The sequence below is a fragment of the Sander lucioperca genome, chromosome 15, assembly GCF_008315115.2.
Source record: "Sander lucioperca isolate FBNREF2018 chromosome 15, SLUC_FBN_1.2, whole genome shotgun sequence".
NCBI lineage: Eukaryota > Metazoa > Chordata > Actinopteri > Perciformes > Percidae > Sander > Sander lucioperca.
Genome location: NC_050187.1, coordinates 411,671 through 431,289, shown reverse-complemented (window position 1 = coordinate 431,289; position 19,619 = coordinate 411,671). Strand labels below are relative to the sequence as shown.

The window sequence follows — 19,619 nt, the reverse complement described above, 5'->3', positions numbered from 1 at the left end:
ATGCAACGTTAGTCACAGCACCAACGCCAGCGATCACGGACATTTCTAATTAAACTTAACACAAAATAACACTGACATCAAACTAATGATCTATGAACCTATGTAATTATTTAAAACAGTGAATGAATACATACCAACGATGCTACTCTAGGCATAAATGTAGGCGAATGTAACTGTAGTTGGCTTGCTACACTTACAACCATAAATCACTGAACCGTTTGTTTGTAGCGTTCGTTTACTTCCTAACTACCGCTCACGTGACATAGCGGTTACCAGCTGAGAGTCTTAAAGTGACAGTAACGTAAAAAGAGAACTCATTAAGACTTGAGGCAAATTAACTTCTAACTTTTAACAGCTTATTTATAACAAAACAGTTATAATGTTGGATTTTCCCACGTCCCATGGCATGAAAATATCACTGTATGAGGTTTTTTAACATTAATATGAGTTCCCCCAGCCTGCCTATGGTCCCCCAGTGGCTAGAAATGGTGATAGGTGTAAACCGAGCCCTGGGTATCCTGCTCTGCCTTTGAGAAAATGAAAGCTCAGATGGGCCAATCAGGAATCTTTTCCTTATGAGGTCATAAGAGGAAAGGTTACCTCCCCTTTCTCTGCTTTACCCGCCCAGAGAATTTGGCCCACCCATGAGAGAGAGAGAGACATCATGGCTTGCAAACGAGCAAAGCATGGCAGTTGGTCAAGGCCACACCCCCACCCTCCACCTCACCACCGCCCCACCCCCACATTACTGCTGAAACATGTCTGATTGGGTAGTGTTTGGTTTAGAAGCCTGTATTAGTGATTTTCCATGATAGAAAGTCCTGCTATATACTCCGTTGCAGTAGCTCCAGCTGAGTGGAGAGTCCGGGGGGCTTAAAGAGACAGGCGCTCCTACCGAGCGTGAATATAGCTGCAGCAGCCATGGGCAGTATGAGAAAAATAAAGTGTTTTTTGAACATTAGAGCAGGTAAACATGTTCTAGTAGAAACACAAAATACAAGTTTGAACCTGAAAATGCTATATAATAGTTCTCCTTTAACATTGTTGTTTTGAAGCCAGTGCTGTGTAGTTTGGGCTTTATGTTTGGTTGCTGTCTTACTGCACAAAAAAATGTCTCCCAAGTTGTAGGTCTGTTGCAGATTGCAGCAGGCATTCCTCCAGGTGAAAAGAGGGCTTTTAGCTATAGTAGAATAATCTGGGTTGAAGGAGGAAGTAACGAGGCGCCTGTACAGTAGTGGCATCTTAATGTGTAAACCTGTGCAATAACACTGTTCTTCATTTTGTTTAACTTCTTTTGTAGTGAAATATGTCCAGGAGACCCTGTTGAACAGAAGTAATCCAAATGCCATTAAAATAAATGTTATAATATAAAAAGTTCCTCACGCTGTGCTGTTATCAGCTGCTCCCACTTTGGATGAAAACAGAAGGAGAAATAGCAAAATCCACAAGCTTCTGTTCCATGAAATCAATTTCACTTTCTGATATCTTCCTCATATTCTCTGGGTCTGTTTCTCCTGTCAGCTGGAGTCCCTGCTGCAGCTGTGGTTAACACTCAGTCTCAACACGTGTTCTGGTGGCAGTGAAGAGAGCGGATCAGACATCTTCCTGTTCAACGCCAGCCGAGTGCCCACCATCCCGCTCAACCAAGGTCAGGACTCCAGCACACTGGAGGAGCATTAGACATTGGCTGCTTTTTATTGTATTGTTATTATATGTATGATATTGTGTGTGTGCAGCATCCATCAGCAGTTTCCTAACCGTGCTGGCTTGGTATCCCAACACCTCCCTGAGAACGTGGTGTCTGGTGCTGCACTCTCTCACCCTGATGACCAACATGGCAGCCTGCGGTCAGTGCTCCACTCCCACTGCTTTCCTTCTGTGTGGCATCAACACCTGTGGAAAGTCCTAGATCTCAGTCAGACAGTCACACTTTCAGTCTTCCGCTCAAAGAAACCTCTTTCTCTTGAGTTAATGAGTGTGTTCAATGAGAGCTTAGTCATTATGTCCACAGTGATTGGTTTGTGTGAAATAAAAAAAATCTTCATCGATTCGGTCTAAAGGGGTGGAAAGTACACATTAGATGGACATAAAGAAATATTTTAGAAATAAAAATAGTTTTGATGTATTTATGGAACTGTCGCTGATTTCATTCATGAAGCATGCAAATGTTGAATTGTAAATGGTAAACGAACTGGAATGTTGACATATAATCTTAGAGCTAAAATGCTTTGTGAATTTTGCTAAACCAAAAACTTAGATGATGTGTCAGCCCTAACTTTAGGACACCTAAGTGAGAAATTCCTAACAAATTATCCAAACTCGTCCTATTAGGAGCTACTTTTAGCAAATATGTCACATAAATATGCCCCAGGTTTACACCATTCTTGTTGAAACATATATGTTTGTTTATTGGTTGTTTAAATATTTGATTTTCCTACAAAAGTCACCAATGCAATGTTTTTCGGCATTCACCTCACATTTTGTATGTCAGATCATCCTTGGGTGAATGGATGAGCAAAATGCCCCCTGCTCAAAACATGCTTTACCACAGGACAATAACATAGGCCTACTGTAACTTTGACCAAAAAAGGACAACTTGCCAGGTGATTTTCATTTCACAGCGAAAGCTGTGTGGGGGATAGGAATTCAATTTGCCTTTGGAAAATAATATAATTTTTTTTTATAAAATCTGTTTGGACTTGCAGCCTCCAGCAACGGGATGAGCTCTCATGAGAGCACCGCCCAGCAGATGGTGTCTGACCCCACCCTGGTCCATGTCCTGGTGCGCTTCCTGTCCGGCAGCAGCACCAACGGGACCAGCCAGCACAGCTCTCAGGTGGGACCCACGGCCACCCAAGCAATGCACGAGTTCCTGAGCCGCCTGCAGGTCCACCTGTCGTCCAGCTGTCCACAGATGTTCAGCGAGTTCCTGCTCAAACTCATGCACATCCTATCTACTGAGAGGTATGCAGTTGCTTCTCGGGAAATGTATTGTCAGTCAACAACAGGGTTTCTGCCGGGTCTTAAAAAGTCTAAAATTTCTAAATTTTAGGCCTTAAGGCTATAGTGCGTAGTTTCTGTCTCCCCCATGAGGAGTTCTAGGTAATGACGACAACACTGTCGGGTCGTCCACATGATACAAGCCTTCTGTGATCGCGCACCAACACCCCCCCCTCCTCCACACAGTTGCTAGTAGGCACGGAGGATTAAAAAAACATGATGGACTCTTCAGAAGAGGTCATTATCTTCTAAAATCACCGGACGCCACAATCTTCTGAACATAGTCATACTGAGAAATCCAGAGAGAGTTGTGTGGAGCTGATAGTCTTAATTAGCTTTGTAGCAACTCATTTGGTAATGGCTTGAATGTTTATTAGTATAAAAAAGTTACACACTAAAGCTTTAAAAAGTCATAAATTCGCTGAAGTATTGTGTTCTAGGTCTTAAATAATTTTAATTTTCCTACGTCCATGTAACTCTACCTCTAATGCTCATTTTTTTTATACTGTGGTGTTGTAGTTCTTTCTTTTGCTAGTCCAAATATAATTTTGCTGTATTATGTCTACAAATGAGACCAACATGCTACTTATAGCTTTGGTGTTATTGGTGTGAGTCTCTTTCGTTTTGTACCACAGACATGAAATGGATTTTAATCTTCAGCGATGGGGAAGTGCAAGTTTAGCAATACTTGGCTTGAATTTAGGGCTTAGTTCATGCTGTGATAAATGTCATTCATAATGGTCAATGGTTCAAAATGTCTTAAAAAGTCTTAAATTTGACATGGTGAAACCTGCAGAAACTCTGAATAATGTTTGCATGTTACAGCACAGTCATCAGTGCAATAATCACAAAATGAGAAGTCTCAGTAGAAGCTGTATGAATGGTCTTTGGGAACTAATGCTTGATCCTGACCCTTTAGGGGTCCGTTCCAGGCAGGCCAGGGTCCGCTGGACGCCCAGGTCAAGCTGCTGGAGTTCACTCTCGAGCAAAACTTTGAGGTGGTGTCGGTGGCTACTATCTCCTCCGTCATCGAGTCCGTCACTTTCTTGGTTCACCACTACATCACCTGCGCTGAGAAGGTGGTGTCCCGCAGCGGCTCGGACAGCTCTGTGGGCGCCCGGGCTTGTTTTGGTGGTCTGTTCGCCAACATCATCCGGCCAGGAGACGCCAAGGCCGTGTGTGGAGAGACCACTCGCGACCAGCTGATGTTCGACCTCCTCAAGCTGGTCAACGCGCTGGTGCAGCTGCCTCTGTCCGGGGACAGAGAGTTCAGCGGGCGGCTGCCGCCGGCCGGCAGCGGCGCAGCTGACAGCAGTGTGTCGGACGAGGAGAAGGTCTGCGGCAGCAAAGAAAGCGTGGCTGGTGGCTCGGCGTTCAGCCAGGGCCCCCCCGCGGGCGTGGCCGACCTGGTGCTAGCCAGTCAGCAGATCATGAGCCAGATCCTGTCAGCACTGGGCCAGTGCAACAGCAGCGCCATGGCCATGATTATAGGTAAGACCAATCACAGAACAAAATGATCAGCTAACACTGCAGTTGCCGTCAGCTCTAGCCACAGTTTGAACATTGTTTTAATTTTACTGGCCATAACTTTATGGTTTTGGTTCACTCTCATGATCATCATCATCATGATTAATCGCTGAAGTTCTATAGTTAATTGCAATTAATCACATGTTTTATCACAAAATTCTATTATTTTGCATTTCAGAACTGTTTTTAAGTACATATTAACAATTAAAGATTTGTATTTATTGATTTATTTATTTACTGTAAACAAAAGAAAATGTATGAATGTAGTCACACATTTGAATCTAGAGTCAATATAGTGTTTAGTAACTTCTAAATCATGTTGATTCCTCACTGACGTCCAGTGATCACCGGTTAATGAGACAGCGTTTGCAGCAGTTCCCGTTGGGCTGCTTTCTCCGTGTCATACAGGCTGTGTAAGGTGAAACTACTGTCCCCCTCGACGGCCATGTATAAGACGGGTCAGAACATGCCAACCGTAGTACTTCTTTAAGACCCGAGTCCTCTACGATGCTGACAGGTCTGCAGTTAGTTGCCACCCATTTTGCAATAGCTGTAGTAATCTTTTTGGGATTTGGTTTCATCAACAGGTCGGCAAGTAGCAATCTCCAAAATAGTGCTTTGCCTGAGCCTGCTAGCATCAACCTGAGTCACGTTAATTAGCTCGTAGGTGGTAGCTCCAGCTTGACGTGCTTCGGTGATATTTTAATTTGGCTTTACACAATGTGCATGTGGCCCTTAATCGCATTGCGATTAACACGTTAATGCTGACAGCCCTACTTATAACAATAACTTATTTCACCAGTAAATTGTGTTGTTTTTTCAACGACCGCTGCAGACTGTTGGACGTCCCGGTGTTGGATCCTCTCCAGTGAAATACAGTCACACTTTACACCGTTTAGCTGTCAGCATTTTAACAGCTGCTAGCTAACATTAGGCTAACATTAACATTAACTCTAAGAGCAGTGGTGGTTCTACATTGAATTACACCCCCGAGACCCCCTTCCAGCAAAAAAACAAACAAAAAAAACACACAATTGCAGAATTTTGCAGAATTACTATATTATAGTGTATATTTATTTTAAGTTCTGATAACTTATACTGTCATATTTTGTGCAGAATTGTGTTCATTGTCTTTTGAAAATGTTGGAGGTGGAGATTGTGCGACTTAAAAAGTGTGTTTCCTGTTGTAATTGCAATAGTTAAATAACTGGATTCTCTTAAGTGTGTTTTTCAAATGTTCTAATGAAGGATTTGTGCAATTGAGAAATATAATTTTCTCTTACGATGTTTAATTAATTAATTTATACTGTTTATTGATCCCCAGTGGGGAAATTACAATTTACACTCTGTTTGTTAGAAATCACTACACACACCCTACACATCCTCAGGACCTACTCTGAAATACACACAGACATCCTCAGGACCTATTCATGCACAAATGGAGAGATGTCAGAGTGAGTGGGCTGCCAGTGCTGGACCAGCGCCCTGAGCAGTTGTGGGGGGGTACAGTGCCTTGCTCAAGAGGAGGTGAACTGGCATCTCTCCAGCTACCAATCCACACTCTGTACTTTGGTCTGTACTGGGACTTGAACCAGCGACCCTCCGGTTCCCAACCCAAGTCCCTACTGCCACCCCCCAAAGCTACTGCCACCCCCCAATATGATAAAAGTTATAATAAAATATATACAATCAGATATATAAACAAAATGTAACGAGCAGAGAGCAACAATAATATAAAATATTAAGAATAATATGGAAATAAAATATAGAATAAATATTCTAAATAGCACAAATCCTTTGTGCTATTTACTTATTTAGTATTTTGTATAAAAAAAACACACTAAATTGATTTGTTTTCCTCCGTGGGTGCTCACTGGCGCACACCCTTTAATAAAAAAGTAGTCCAAAAATGTTTGCATTTCAGACGGCTGACACGAACACACACGCCTATCAACTCGATAATAAAGCCGTGAAGTAGGCTCTTTCAACTCAGGATAAGATGGAGATGAAAAGTTTAACTGACACATAACCACGATCAGCTTCGTGGGTGCTCAGTATTAGCAGAACACCAACAGTATCAGCACCTATGCCCAGCAACCCGTTGAACTGTCCCCCCGCTCCCCCCTCTCACAGCTTCTCTGTGCAGTGTGCACGGTACCTTCTCAGCAAGCAAGGGTGCCAATTTGCCAATTCCCCACAAGGTGAAATGATAGATAATACAGTAGGAAACCGCTTTGAGGATTTTTTTTTAAGTGCTCGTGCCGCCCCCCCATGTGTCATGAAAAAATGCAGCACCGGGCGGCTGCCCGCTTCACCCGTGCCAAAAACCGCTACTGTTTCAGAGCATCAGAGTGAAGCTCTGCATTTAAATGGCAGCGGAATGAGGCACCTAAATCCGCGTTGCTATTTGTTCCGGTAGATACCGGTCGTTAGGCACCGGTGCCGTATTAGAACCGGGGTTCAGTACCCAACCCTACCTGGTTTCCAGCAGCAGCTGTTTCCGTGGACACAAACATGACTCCAAATAAATGCTGAATTATGTTATTGTTGTTTACAGCTGTTGCTAAAAATAGAAACTGCTGCATAAAATAAAGGAATAAAGTTAGTTTATTGTGTGTTAGTTTAATGTTTTTCTGAATGAGAAGAAGATAAGTTTGGCCTATGTAACATTTGCTGAACAGGAACCACTGTGACCACAAATGACATTTATTTTATTATGCGTGGGCGCGCGGAGATTGACGCGTTAATGGTCCATTAGGCCGTTTTATGCTTCTGCGTCGAATCGACAGCGTACCCCCACAGACCCCTCTGCGTCTACGCCGTAGCCTGACATCACCTCGCAAAAATGTAACTACACGTCACAGCGAAGCATGTGGCTCGGCCGTGGCTTGGTAGCATTGCATTTCCCCCCCGACTCATTTCCTGTTTCTCCTTCTCTATAACAACATGAAATCAAGGAGAGGGTTAACTTCTCCTGGTTCTCCTTCTCCACTTTGAGACACTTTGTTTCTCTCACTATGACTCTAGAGTCACTAATCACTCTGAAGATAATCACCATCACTCTCTCACTTCTCCCTCTACCACACACACACACACACACACACACACACACACACACACACACACACACACACACACACACACACACACACACACACACACACACACACACACACGCCGGCTTGACGCACATACCAGCGCACAAGTATAAACACCAGGCATGCAGAAGCATAAAACGGCCTTTAGCCTAACAAAAGCATACAGACGCTCGGGTGTTCAGTTTGGCGTGTTCTAATACCTCTAAAGTGTCGGTGGTGCTAGTGTTGAGGAACTAGAGAAGAAGAGAAAAACTAAAAGCTCAGGATGATGAATGTGTACTGCTGCGAGCTGACCCCTGTGTGTTCCTCAGGAGCCAGCGGTCTCCACCTGACCAAACATGAGAACTTTCATGGCGGGCTGGACGCCATCTCAGTGGGCGACGGCCTCTTCACCATCCTCACCACCCTCAGCAAGAGGGCCACCTCCGTCCAGGTCATGTTGCAGCCCATCCTCACATACATGGCCTGTGGTTACATGGGCAGACAGGTGAGCAGGAGCCACCTCAGTCATGATCTGATATTAAAATCCCATCTTGAACAAATCCACATGCCAGAACTTTAATATGTTTTTTTATTTTGTTTTATTTGACATTTTGCAGGGGTCTCTTTCCACCTGTCAGCTGTCGGAGCCTCTTCTGTGGTTCATCCTGCGAGTGTTGGATACCAGTGAGGCTCTCAAGGCCTTCCATTACATGGGTTGGTATATACACAACACTGGCCTCCTAACCCCACTGTTCTTCACCCTAAAGGCACCTTCAGACCGTGCAACAACAGCAGTAGTGTTTTTGTTTATTGCGTGTCCTGCTGTGCGAGATGAGTCTAATAAAATCTTGGTCTCAATCTGCAGCAGACCGTAGGATGTCGATACGAGGCATGGCAGATTGTGCTATGAATATGTGGTGCATTGTAGCATTACTATGGAAACAGAAAAAGTATAAGAGAACAGAGAAAACATCATCAACTCACGTCTTCCACCAGTGCTGCTCTTAGGTTTTGGAAATACAGCAACAGAAATCAAAATTTGCTTTACTTTTATTTTTTTATTTAATTTAGTAAAATATTAAGTTCTTTTAAAAAAGCATTGCACATTTTGTGTTTATGTATTTCTTCTTATGCTCATTTACCTTTGTATGTTTTTAGTATTTTGTGCATTTTCCTTGATAATCAAGTGAGTAGACTCATGATACTATTATAGCAATTGCAGTAATGTAAATCCCATTGCAGTATGACTTTTTCTCCAGCCCTAAAAGGGGCCTTAAGTGACACCTGTTTTACCTGCTGAATGTTTCTCTGCAATTTATCTGGGACTAGTCCTATCCCACTGCAGGCAGACACTTTACCTATGTTAAAACCCTGATTGCAGAAGAGGAAGGACATTTTGCACAGTTGTTAGAGCGCACAGCTACACAAATGTATGTAGCATGGATTCTAGCAGCCTTTGGAAAATCTGATTGATGAAAAAAACATCATTTTCTTGTGTTTTACCAGGTGGTGTGCAGTTGATCTGTAACAACATGGTGACCAGCACCCGTGCCATTGTAAACACAGCACGCAGCATGGTGTCCACCATCATGAAGTTCTTGGATTCTGGTCCTGGGAAGACAGCGGATGGCAACCTGAAAGCCAGAGTGATGACCTCAGAGCCAGACAACGCTGAGGGACTCCACAACTTTGCTCCCTTAGGTTGCTTTCTCCTCAGTCTATTACATCCTGTGGAACAATATTTTTATAGTAGAAGAACTTATAACCTTACATCAACTATTGTCTAAATGATCTGGTTGTCCCTTCACAGGCACCATAACATCCAGCAGCCCCACGGCACAGCCAGCAGAGGTGCTCCTCCAGGCCACGCCCCCCCACCGCCGGGCGCGCTCAGCAGCCTGGTCCTACATCTTCCTGCCAGAGGAGGCCTGGTGTGACCTCACCATCCACCTTCCTGCTGCCGTGCTGCTCAAAGAGCTCCACATCCAGCCACACCTGGCCTCTCTAGCCAGTGAGTAGCACCCAATTTAAGGTTGAAAGGAAATGAGAAAGTTTTGGAATGTGTATTTCCATCAACCGTCAAAAGCTTTTCCATCTCACTTGGATGAAAACTCATCTGTCGCTCCTTTATGTTTTACTGTGTCTCCTTCCTCCTACCAACCAGCCTGCCCATCCTCGGTCTCGGTGGAGATCAGTGCTGATGGGGTCAACATGTTGCCGCTCTCCACGCCAGTCATCACCAGCGGCCTGACCTACATAAAGATCCAGCTAGTGAAGGCGGAGGTTGCGTCGGCTGTTTGCCTGAGGCTGCACCGGCCTCGTGATGCCAGCACCCTGGGTCTGTCTCAGATCAAACTCTTGGGCCTGACGGCATTTGGTAACACCTCCTCTGCAACCGTCAACAATCCCTTCCTGCCTTCTGAGGACCAGGTCTCCAAAACCAGGTACCAAAAACACATTTTGGACTGAGAAATATGTACTTGTATTACATGTGGGTGGTGTTGTAACCTTTTCCTTTCCTCTGTACAGCATCGGGTGGCTGCGTCTGCTCCACCATTGCCTGACCCATGTCAGTGACCTGGAGGCCATGATGGCCAGTGCTGCAGCACCCACCGCCAACCTGCTGCAAACCTGCGCCGCATTGCTCATGTCGCCGTACTGCGGCATGCACTCTCCCAACATCGAGGCTGTGCTAGTCAAGATTGGCCTGCAGTCCACTCGCATTGGACTCAAACTCATCGACATTCTGCTGAGGAACTGTGCCGCCTCTGGCACCGACCCTGCCAGTGAGTCACACACTGCTGCGTCGCTGCTGCAGCGTTAATCATAGGCAGCAGATACACAGGATCCTTAAAAAGCATCAAATAGTCTTAAAATATTCAAACGTGTTGCCTTAAGAGGTCATTAAATGAGGTTGTTAGTGGGAAAGACTGAGACAAGGGCATATTTCAGATGTTGCTTTGCCCCACCAGCTAGTAAAAGCGTCAATTAGAATATTTGGTAACGCTTTATTTTACAGTTCTGTATTTTCCTATTAATTACTTAGATCTATGTAATTTAGTACTAAGATATGGAGACAGAGTTCAGTTAGTACACTTTAAATTGATAAATTCCATTGAATTGAGTCTTTAAGTCGGTGTACCAAAATACTTTTCAGGAAACAAATTTGGACAAATTCCTAGGACATGGCTAGGAAAACATTCAGAGATTACTGAGACTCAGATAAAGCTTCTCCAAATACTGTCATGCAGACCATGCTAACAAGTAACTGGTCACATTGCAGTAATGAGTATAAATGAAGTAAAGCTGCATTAATAAAAGCGGTCTTGCCACCTGAAAGAGCAACATTTCTGCTTGAGTTCTGCATGGGCCTAAAACTGAGATACAAGTCGCCCTGGTCTGCATCTTTAAGACCTGACCCGGCTGAACCTGAATGGTACTGCCAAATCAGAGTCCCAAATCAAGCGCGTGCGCAATCATGGAAGGCTTGTATAATGTGGATGCGCTGACAGTGTTGTTGTCATTACTTAGAATTCCTCATGGGGGAGACAAAAACTACGCACTATAGCTTTAACTATTGAGCATGACAGCCATCCTTATTTTAGTCTTTGCTTCCATCTTTGTAGATTTGAACAGTCCTCTGCTGTTTGGACGACTAAATGGCCTCTCCTCAGACTCCACCATCGACATTCTGTACCAGCTGGGCACCACGCAGGACTCTGGAACCAAAGACAGGTACATCAACATCCTGTTTTCACCTTGACTCAAACTGTCGTCCTCCCCTCTATGAGAACAACAACCAATGAGAAACAGCTTTCTGTCAAGGTGATATTCCAGACAGACTCATAAACTGATAGTAAAACGTGTCCTTAAACTCTCCCTGTCATCTTTTACTGTCATATGGTCGTGTTTGCTGCACATAAATTCCATGGTGACGCCCCTCACACTGAGGGACTAAGCAGATGAAACCACGTGATGAGTTATTGATCAAAGCTTGTTCTGAATTGTCCCCCTCCAGGATCCAGGCTCTTCTCCAGTGGGTTCACGACTCTTCGCGAGTGGCGGCCCACAAGATGAGTGGCCCCATGGGATACCCTGGCGCTGGTGCTGGCTCGTCCTCCGCCTCGTTGAGGGAGTACGGCCTGCTCATGCCCTCGCCCTCCCACCTCCACTGTGTGGCAGCCATCCTCTGGCACAGCTACGAGCTGCCTGTGGATTACGACCTGCCTGCACTGCTCAACAGAGAGCTCTTTGAGTCAGTCATAGTTCTTATTATAAAAAGACCATACATGCATGCAAGGAATAGTTTACCACAAAATTAGTTAATATATACTCACCCTCACATCAGAGTCTCCCCTTTCAGACGTGCACCTCGCTGCAATGTTGTTCTCATGTCTGAAGAAGCGTGACTTACATTAAAGTCATGATAGCAGTCTTAGATAGATAGATAGATACTTTATTGATCCCCAAGGGGAAATTCAAGGTCCCAGTAGCTTAAAGACATCACACACAACATACACATACATCATAAACAGGATGATAAAATAACAAATCCACATGAATAATATGGAAAATAAAATAAAAGATACTAAATAATAAATCCAGATGAATGTACTGAGAGATGTATAAGCATGAGAGGCTTTCAGTGACAGGGCAGGGACTGACCCTGTGATTCAGTATGCATGGTAGGTAAGGTGCTCTATGAGTGTGTGTGTCATAAGTCCAGTAGTGCAAGGATAAAGTCTAGAGACCAGCATTAAATATAGATAATATAAGAGAATAATGTAGACCTAGTAATATTAAAAACTATAGCAGTGCAAGGATAAAGTTAAAAAAGACAGCATTAAGTATGGGCCTTGTAAGGGAATAGAGTAGCCAGTAGGATAGACACAAATCAACAGTCAATATTAGAGGTTTGAAGTAATAGTGTTACAGCCATTGTTCACAAGTATTGAGTTAGACCTCAGTCCAGGCTGGGGGGGGGGAGGGAGGGAGGGGTTGTGCATATGGGCTAATATAGCCAGTGAACAGTGTAAGCAGTAAACAGTGGGCCAGTGGACAGTCAGTACATAATTATTGTTATAGGAGGTAGTGGAAGTGGTGGAGAGGGGGGGAGAGGCAGACAGACTATACAGAGAAGTCTCTCTCTCCTCTTCCCTTTAGTGAAGCATTGTAGAGTCGTAGATCCCTGGGGACAAATGACTTCCTCAGTCTGTCAGTTGTGCGTGGCAGTGTGCATAGTCTTGAGCTGATCATACTCATCTGCTGTGGAGTGGATGACAGTCATTGTCCAAAATGTTGAGCAGTTTGTTCAGGGTCCTTTTATCTGATATTGAAGTGATGCACTCCAGTTCAGTGCCCACGACAGAGCCAGCTTTCCTTATCAGCCTGTCCAGTCGCCTTACTACAGTTGTCCTAGCAACCTTTCTGTGACACCTCCAACACAACTCAGGTCTGAATAGGATGCCGTTAGATCAACATGAAAGCCACGGCAACACAGGGTTAAATATGCACAGTGAGAAATTGAATACATGCCTTGTTCATCTTATAAAGAGCAGTGTAATACATTTATCATCTCTTATGCGCTAAGAAAGAATCTGCTAAAATCTGTTTTTTAGAAGGTCTGCCAGATTGCCACATGCACGCTGCTTTGATGAAATTATGAAAATCATACAAAAGCTTTATAAAATGTCATGACAATTGGCTCAGGTGTTGCTGAGACTACTTGTCTGAAACAACCAAACTTGCCAACCATATTCCCTGCTTACTGGCAGGCAAATAGTAAGAGAAGGCTGTAATGTTAAAGGCATTTCAAGGTTGCACTTTAACATTTAGCAGTTATGTGCTAACATAACATTTTTATTTTTAAGTATGTGAACACACAGGCACTTGGTAATACCAAGATCCTAATCCCTTGTATTCAACTCTACTTATGACACACAGTTGAAGAAGTCTTAATATATGAATATATGTACATCAACATTGATTTAGCAGCCTTCTGAGTACCAACAACATAGATTGATGACTGATGATTGATTCCATTCATCTTCCCTTCCTGCAGGCTGCTGTATAACTGGTCCATGTCGTTGCCGTGCAACATTGTGCTGAAGAAAGCCGTGGACAGCCTGCTGTGCTCCATGTGTCACATCCACCCCAGCTACTTCTCGCTGCTCATGTCCTGGATGGGGATCGTCTCCGTGCCCAGTGCCAGTCATTCTCAAGCCCAGCATCACCGCCTCTCCATGACTGATGACGGCAAAAAGCAGCACGACGCCAGCACGAATGCTGCAGGACTTACCGACGACTCCAAGCATGCCAGACCCCCCATTAATCTGTCAGAGTCCCAGTTAGCTACGCTGGCAGCTGCCTCCCAGTCTCCAGGAGCCATAGAGCAGCTGCTGGACTCAGGCTTACCCTCACTGCTGGTTCGCAGCCTCACCCAGTTCTGTGTCGGCCTTCTGGCCAGTGCCGACCTGCCTCTGCCCGCTGCTCAGGCCGAGAGACGACATCACCATCATCACTACCACTCATCCTCATCCTCACACATTCGGCCACCTCTGGCTGCAGAGCTGGCCGCTCCGGTGCTGCGCTTCCTTACTGAAGTAGGCAATAGTCACGCCATGAAAGACTGGTTAGGAGGGCCAGAGGTAAACCCGCTCTGGACAGCACTGCTCTTCCTGTTGTGCCATTCCAGTGCCAGCGCCGGTGCCAATACAGGCCGTCAGTCCCTGGGCTCTGGGTCTGCGGCAGGCCCCCCACCATCCCAGCCTCAGGCTTCAGGATCACGCTTCTCCCTGTCCTCTTCTGGCCAAGCAGGAGGACTCAGCACCCAGCAGAGGACTGCTCTGGAGAACGCCACCGTGGCCTTCTTTCTCCAGTGTATCTCCTGCCACCCTAACAACCAGCGACTCATGGCTCAGGTCTGCTCTTATTTTCCAGAGTTCTAGGATAATGGGCCATAACCTAGTGGTGCAACTGCATACTACAGCAAATCTACACAACACTTTCTGAACGGTTCCTTTTTCTTCTGCATTATCAGTTAAAATATTTTTAATCGGTTAAATTCTACAGGCAATAAACCAAAAATCGAATAATGATTGACACTCCTATCTAGCACAAAGCACTGTCGCTCTTTTCTTTCTCTCTTTCTCCGTAAAACAGAAGCTGCTTTCAAATGCGTTCGGAAATGTTAATCTGCGGAAAAACAATAATTGTGAAATATAAAGTGTACTTGTACTACAGTGGGGGGTAGAAGTACACAACAGGAAGTCACACAAATGGACCTTTTAAGGGATACTGCCGCACAACCCTGCGCCAAATTGCCAGAGCGTCTGAGGCTCTGTGAATGCAGCCCAAAGCTTTCACTTTCTCTGAGACACCAGGAATCACACAGATTCACTGATGTCATTAGTCAGAAGTTTGGAGTTTTCAATTCAGCAAAGCCATAGAGAGAACCATTTTAAATGATACTATTAGTCATGTTTTTAAAATCTACAAGGTAATTTCCTAAAGAATTAGGAACCCTAATAAGGCCTTGGTGGTATCAATGACAACCTGTATTCATTTGTCTCTGTATTCATTTTCAAACATTTTCTGGCTGCAGGTTCTCTGTGAGCTCTTCCAGTCTGCACCCCAGCGAGGCAACGTGCCGATCTCTGGAAACATCTCAGGCTTCATTCGAAGGCTGTTCCTGCAGCTCATGCTGGAGGACGAGAAGGTCACAGTCTTCCTACAGTCTCCCTGTCCGGTGGGTAACTCTCTCTGCTGTTGAACATCTGCCTCCTCTCTTTTCCGTTACAAAACCCATTTCCTGAGTTGCATCAACCAATCAGTTTGCTTGATGCTCAGTGATGACACATTAGCATGTATCTCAGTGTCATCATACATGTGACGGGATGTTGTCTGTCATGAACAATGCTCTCCCAATGTAATGACATGACTGACATAATATTTGTGGCAAAAGATCCCCCAGCATGTTGTTACAACAGCTCAAACTGATAGTGGGATTGGTGTAGAATTCAGCTGTGACCACAAGGGGGCAGCCCAGCAATATGAACAGAAGCCTCCTCTCTTACCACAGCGATCCCCTCAGACTGATGCATGTCTGGGATGGAGCATTATGGTGTCCTCAATGACATCTTAATGCTCTATATTATACACAACTCAATAATTGGTTATTAGAGACAGTCTTTTGTGTGTGTGGGGTGTAGGTGGGTGTGTCTGTGTGTGTGTGTCTGTGCGTGTGTGTGTGTGTCTGGGGGCAGTGTATAGAGAAAATGGTTTTAATTACCCAAAGCAAGCCATTTAAACATCCTAGCTGTCTCATTGTTCTCAGTATTATAGGCTGTTCTTTCTTGTTGCCCACTAGCAGGCGGGGGACTGTGGTTGGCAAGGGTGTTTGGTTGATCCAGACGAGATATTTTAGCAACAGCTGCCCAGACACGGTTTTCCCTGCATAGAGAATAAGGAGGCGGCCACCTCCATCAAATGTCCTCCAGCTTTCCACAAAACTCCGACTGGTCTCTTCATGGAAATGCCTTTGTAAGTGTTGCACTTGGTGGATTTCTGTTATTTGTAAATGCAATTGCAGCATTACGTCATCGCCATCGTGGTGGCTCTGTATTGTAATCAGCATAGTGCACTGGGAAAGGCGCTGCCAATAGGAAGAGAAGAGCCGTCTGTTTTTGGTTTCAACCCAGTCTAGTTTCCCTCCAGCAGGAATGGTGGCTGTTCAAACAGGTGAATATTGGTTCTTTTGCACCCAAGCATTGCATCCCAATTTCTTAAAGAGGTTTCCTAAATTCACGTTACATCCCATCAGTGTCGTGTTTTCAGCTCAGTCAGATTCATGAGGGCAGCTGATATTACAGGCAGTTAAAAAGTAATGAGATTTTATTTGAGTAATCTCCTAAAGTACTTAAAACGCAAAAAGTGTTTGTTTGAGCCAGTTGAAGGCACGGTACACGTGCTTGTATAAATAATAATAATAATAAAAAACTTGATTTCCATAGCACTTTTCTTAACAAGGTTACAACGCTTTACAGGAAAAACAGCAGATAAAAAGCAAGAAATGACTGTCATGACATTTTATATAGATATTTATTGTGCTAAAAATGCTGAAAAAATCCAGTTTACACAGTAAATCTAGATTATTTTGTCTTTCTACTTCTAGAGATTCCATGATCCGGATGACAACCTTTCTAGAGATAAATGATGATGGTGTATGGATTTTACAATACTGTGTGTGTTTTAACTTCCCATGTGCATTCATGGCTAGAGGACCATGGAGCTGTGTAATGAAGCAGCGTGGCTCTAGGGATGCTGATGTCACTCTGACAGTCTGTAGGTTGGTTGGTTGTTCACTCGGCACAGTGGTGCGTCCACCAAACTGCAGATTGGATGAATTACCATGAAATTTGGTTCAGATATTCCTGTCCTCCTCAGGAGGACTTGCATTAACTTTGGTGGCTTTTAATCTAGCGCCATCAGCAAGTTCACATTTCAATTCATCAAATACTTTGGTTTATGACCAAGACCTGCAAAACTAAATACCAAAACAATACCATCACCAATGGCGCTTTTCCATCACTTGGTACCTGCTCGACTCGCCTCGACTCTACTCGCCTTTTTTGGTTTTCCATTACGAAAAAAAGTACCTGGTACCTGCTCAGTCGAGGTTCCAAGCGAGCTGAGGCGAGCCGAAAAGGTGACGTGAAAGCGACAGACGGGGGTGTCCTGAACAAACCCGCTATTTTTAAACAGTTTAGCCAGCTGTGTTTTTTGTTGCTGCCTCCAGCTTCTTCTGAAACTAAATGTGTCTTCTGGCAACAACAACAACACACCTTCCACGTTCTGTGTTAGGTTGTGCTAATGTGCTAGTTAGCTACTTGACTCATGCCACTATATCGATGAGGACTAGCGGGTTAAATGGCTATGACACACAGGCAGACACAGCTGATGTGGATGCGGTGGAGACATACTCGGACACGGCTCTGTCGGTCTGCTGGCTGTGCAAGCAGTTCCAGGAAAGTGGCTGCATACCCAAGTCTGATCATCTTACTACTTGTGTGTCTTGCCTTGTTGGACTTTGTGTAACTTAGCTTTAAGACTCATGTTTAGATTAAGATGTATGTTGGACCAGTAGGTTGAAGTTGTATTCCCTGATATTAACCCAGCTGTATGTCTCTGGCTATAATTCTCTGGGTCTCGCAGCCTGTCGTGTCATTCATAGAGTTTACGTCTGTCTCGGGTGGTAACATGTCTGGCCTGTCAGTTGTTTGTGTCTCTTCAGTGGTATGCATTTGTGTTGCTTTTTTCTAACATTGGCAGCGCTGGCAGCATTGCACACGTTAACATTTATGTTGGCTGATAGTAATTGTCAACTGAAGCAAAGGAAGACGAAAAAAGGAATGGGCAAACCAACGTGATCTCTTTGGAGTCAGCATACACCTCTCTGAAAACCTTTCAAAAACAATTGACTGGTACATATCTGCCTTAAAAAGAAGAAAAAAACCATACTGGTCCCATGAACTGTTGACGTCGTAATACCCTCAATACGTTTTAGTTGGTGAAATTTCCTGTAGCTAAGCAGATCGTTATATTTTCAGAACATGCTGACACAAACCCCTTGTGTTCCTTTTTTCTTCTCAGTTATACAAAGGACGCATCAATGCCACCAGCCACATGATCCAGCACCCCATGTATGGAGCAGGCCACAAGTACCGCACCCTCCATCTGCCCATCTCCACCACGCTGGCTGAAGTCCTGGACCGGGTGTCTGGTATGTTTCAATACAGAAAACCTTCTACTCCAGGTAGTATTGGTCACGTTTGAGAGGGCTTTGGTTACATGCAGGTAAACAGTCAATGTGGAGAGCAAAAGAGGCAGAACTCTTTGGCTAAAATGCAATCTCGGAATCCAGTTTTTGCGACGATTTGGCTTTTTATTCATTTTCATTTATTTGTCAGCATTCATATGCAGATATCTGTTCATAGAGATCAGCCAACATGTCGCCTGGACCTTAAACTCCAACAAAAAGTATGGGTGTGGGATCTGGGTAGCTCAACTGGTTGAGCATGTACAGAGGCTCAGTCCTTGCAGCATGGCTGCGGGTTCCATTCCGACCTGCGGAGCTTTGCTGCATGTCATTCCCCGTCTCTCTCCCCTTTCCTGTCTTTAGCAGTGTCCAATAAAGGCCTAAAATTCAACAAAAAAAATAATTGTGTGATAGTATCACAGTGTCACAAATTGCATATCTGCGTGTCTCGAGATAAATACCAGGATAAGAAAAAAATGCATTTGTTACTCCACCCGCAAAACCTGACCCTGAAACCCTCATTTGAGAAGTTTAGGGGGAGCTCTAAAATGGCCAATGCTTATTTTTACAATAAATAATTCCTGAAAGGAATATGTAACCCATCTGATTTCATGCCGTCTTCTCTTGATCTGAATAGACACACCCAGCATTACAGCCAAGCTGATCAATGAGCAGAAGGAGGACAAGGAGAAGAAGAATCATGAAGAGAAGGAAAAGATGAAAGCAGACAGTGGCTTCCAGGACAACTACAGTGTTGTTGTGGCCTCAGGTACTTGAATCTGTTCCTTACACACCCCTTGTCCAATGGCAACCCAGCCATCAGCTCATTAGCCAAACTGGGATGGCTGCTGGATCTTAATCCCACTGACAACATGTCAATCGGATTGAAAAGGCAATTGTGTAGATTGTTTACCCATGGTAAACAACATGAACTTCAGCCACATGCCAAATGGTTAATCCAACACTAGGTCTGTAACCATATGTGTATTTGTCCCAAACCGTTCGTTGCAGGACTTTTGGTTTGGCATGCTACATTGGTTAGGTACGCCAAAATAATCTATTAATGTCCTCTACTCGCACACGCAAAACAGAAATTCTGGAGTGTTTTGGCGGTGTTCTAGTTGTTGTGTATCAGCTGTATCATGCTGGTTGGCTTTGCCGGGTTACCCGGGTTAGTCAAGCTCAATGGACAAGAA

At 44.4% G+C, this 19,619-nt stretch overlaps 1 protein-coding gene across 4 annotated transcripts in view; it reads left to right on the top strand.

Moving 5' to 3' along the window:
• Positions 1-19,619, top strand: part of birc6 (baculoviral IAP repeat containing 6) — a 149,237-nt gene that overhangs the window by 69,435 nt on the left and 60,183 nt on the right. For 3 of the 4 annotated variants that reach the window (XM_035992589.1, XM_031299978.2, XM_035992588.1), the window contains exons 42-57: positions 1,522-1,648; positions 1,737-1,847; positions 2,706-2,964; positions 3,920-4,491; positions 7,937-8,112; positions 8,225-8,321; positions 9,114-9,308; positions 9,418-9,618; positions 9,772-10,051; positions 10,137-10,393; positions 11,234-11,342; positions 11,626-11,862; positions 13,669-14,527; positions 15,211-15,354; positions 18,258-18,387; positions 19,061-19,192. In XM_035992589.1, coding sequence (XP_035848482.1) covers positions 1,522-1,648; positions 1,737-1,847; positions 2,706-2,964; positions 3,920-4,491; positions 7,937-8,112; positions 8,225-8,321; positions 9,114-9,308; positions 9,418-9,618; positions 9,772-10,051; positions 10,137-10,393; positions 11,234-11,342; positions 11,626-11,862; positions 13,669-14,527; positions 15,211-15,354; positions 18,258-18,387; positions 19,061-19,192 — 3,886 coding nt within the window. The remainder of the gene's footprint in view (positions 1-1,521; positions 1,649-1,736; positions 1,848-2,705; positions 2,965-3,919; positions 4,492-7,936; positions 8,113-8,224; positions 8,322-9,113; positions 9,309-9,417; positions 9,619-9,771; positions 10,052-10,136; positions 10,394-11,233; positions 11,343-11,625; positions 11,863-13,668; positions 14,528-15,210; positions 15,355-18,257; positions 18,388-19,060; positions 19,193-19,619) is intronic. The other variant, XM_035992590.1, reaches the window with a different exon arrangement.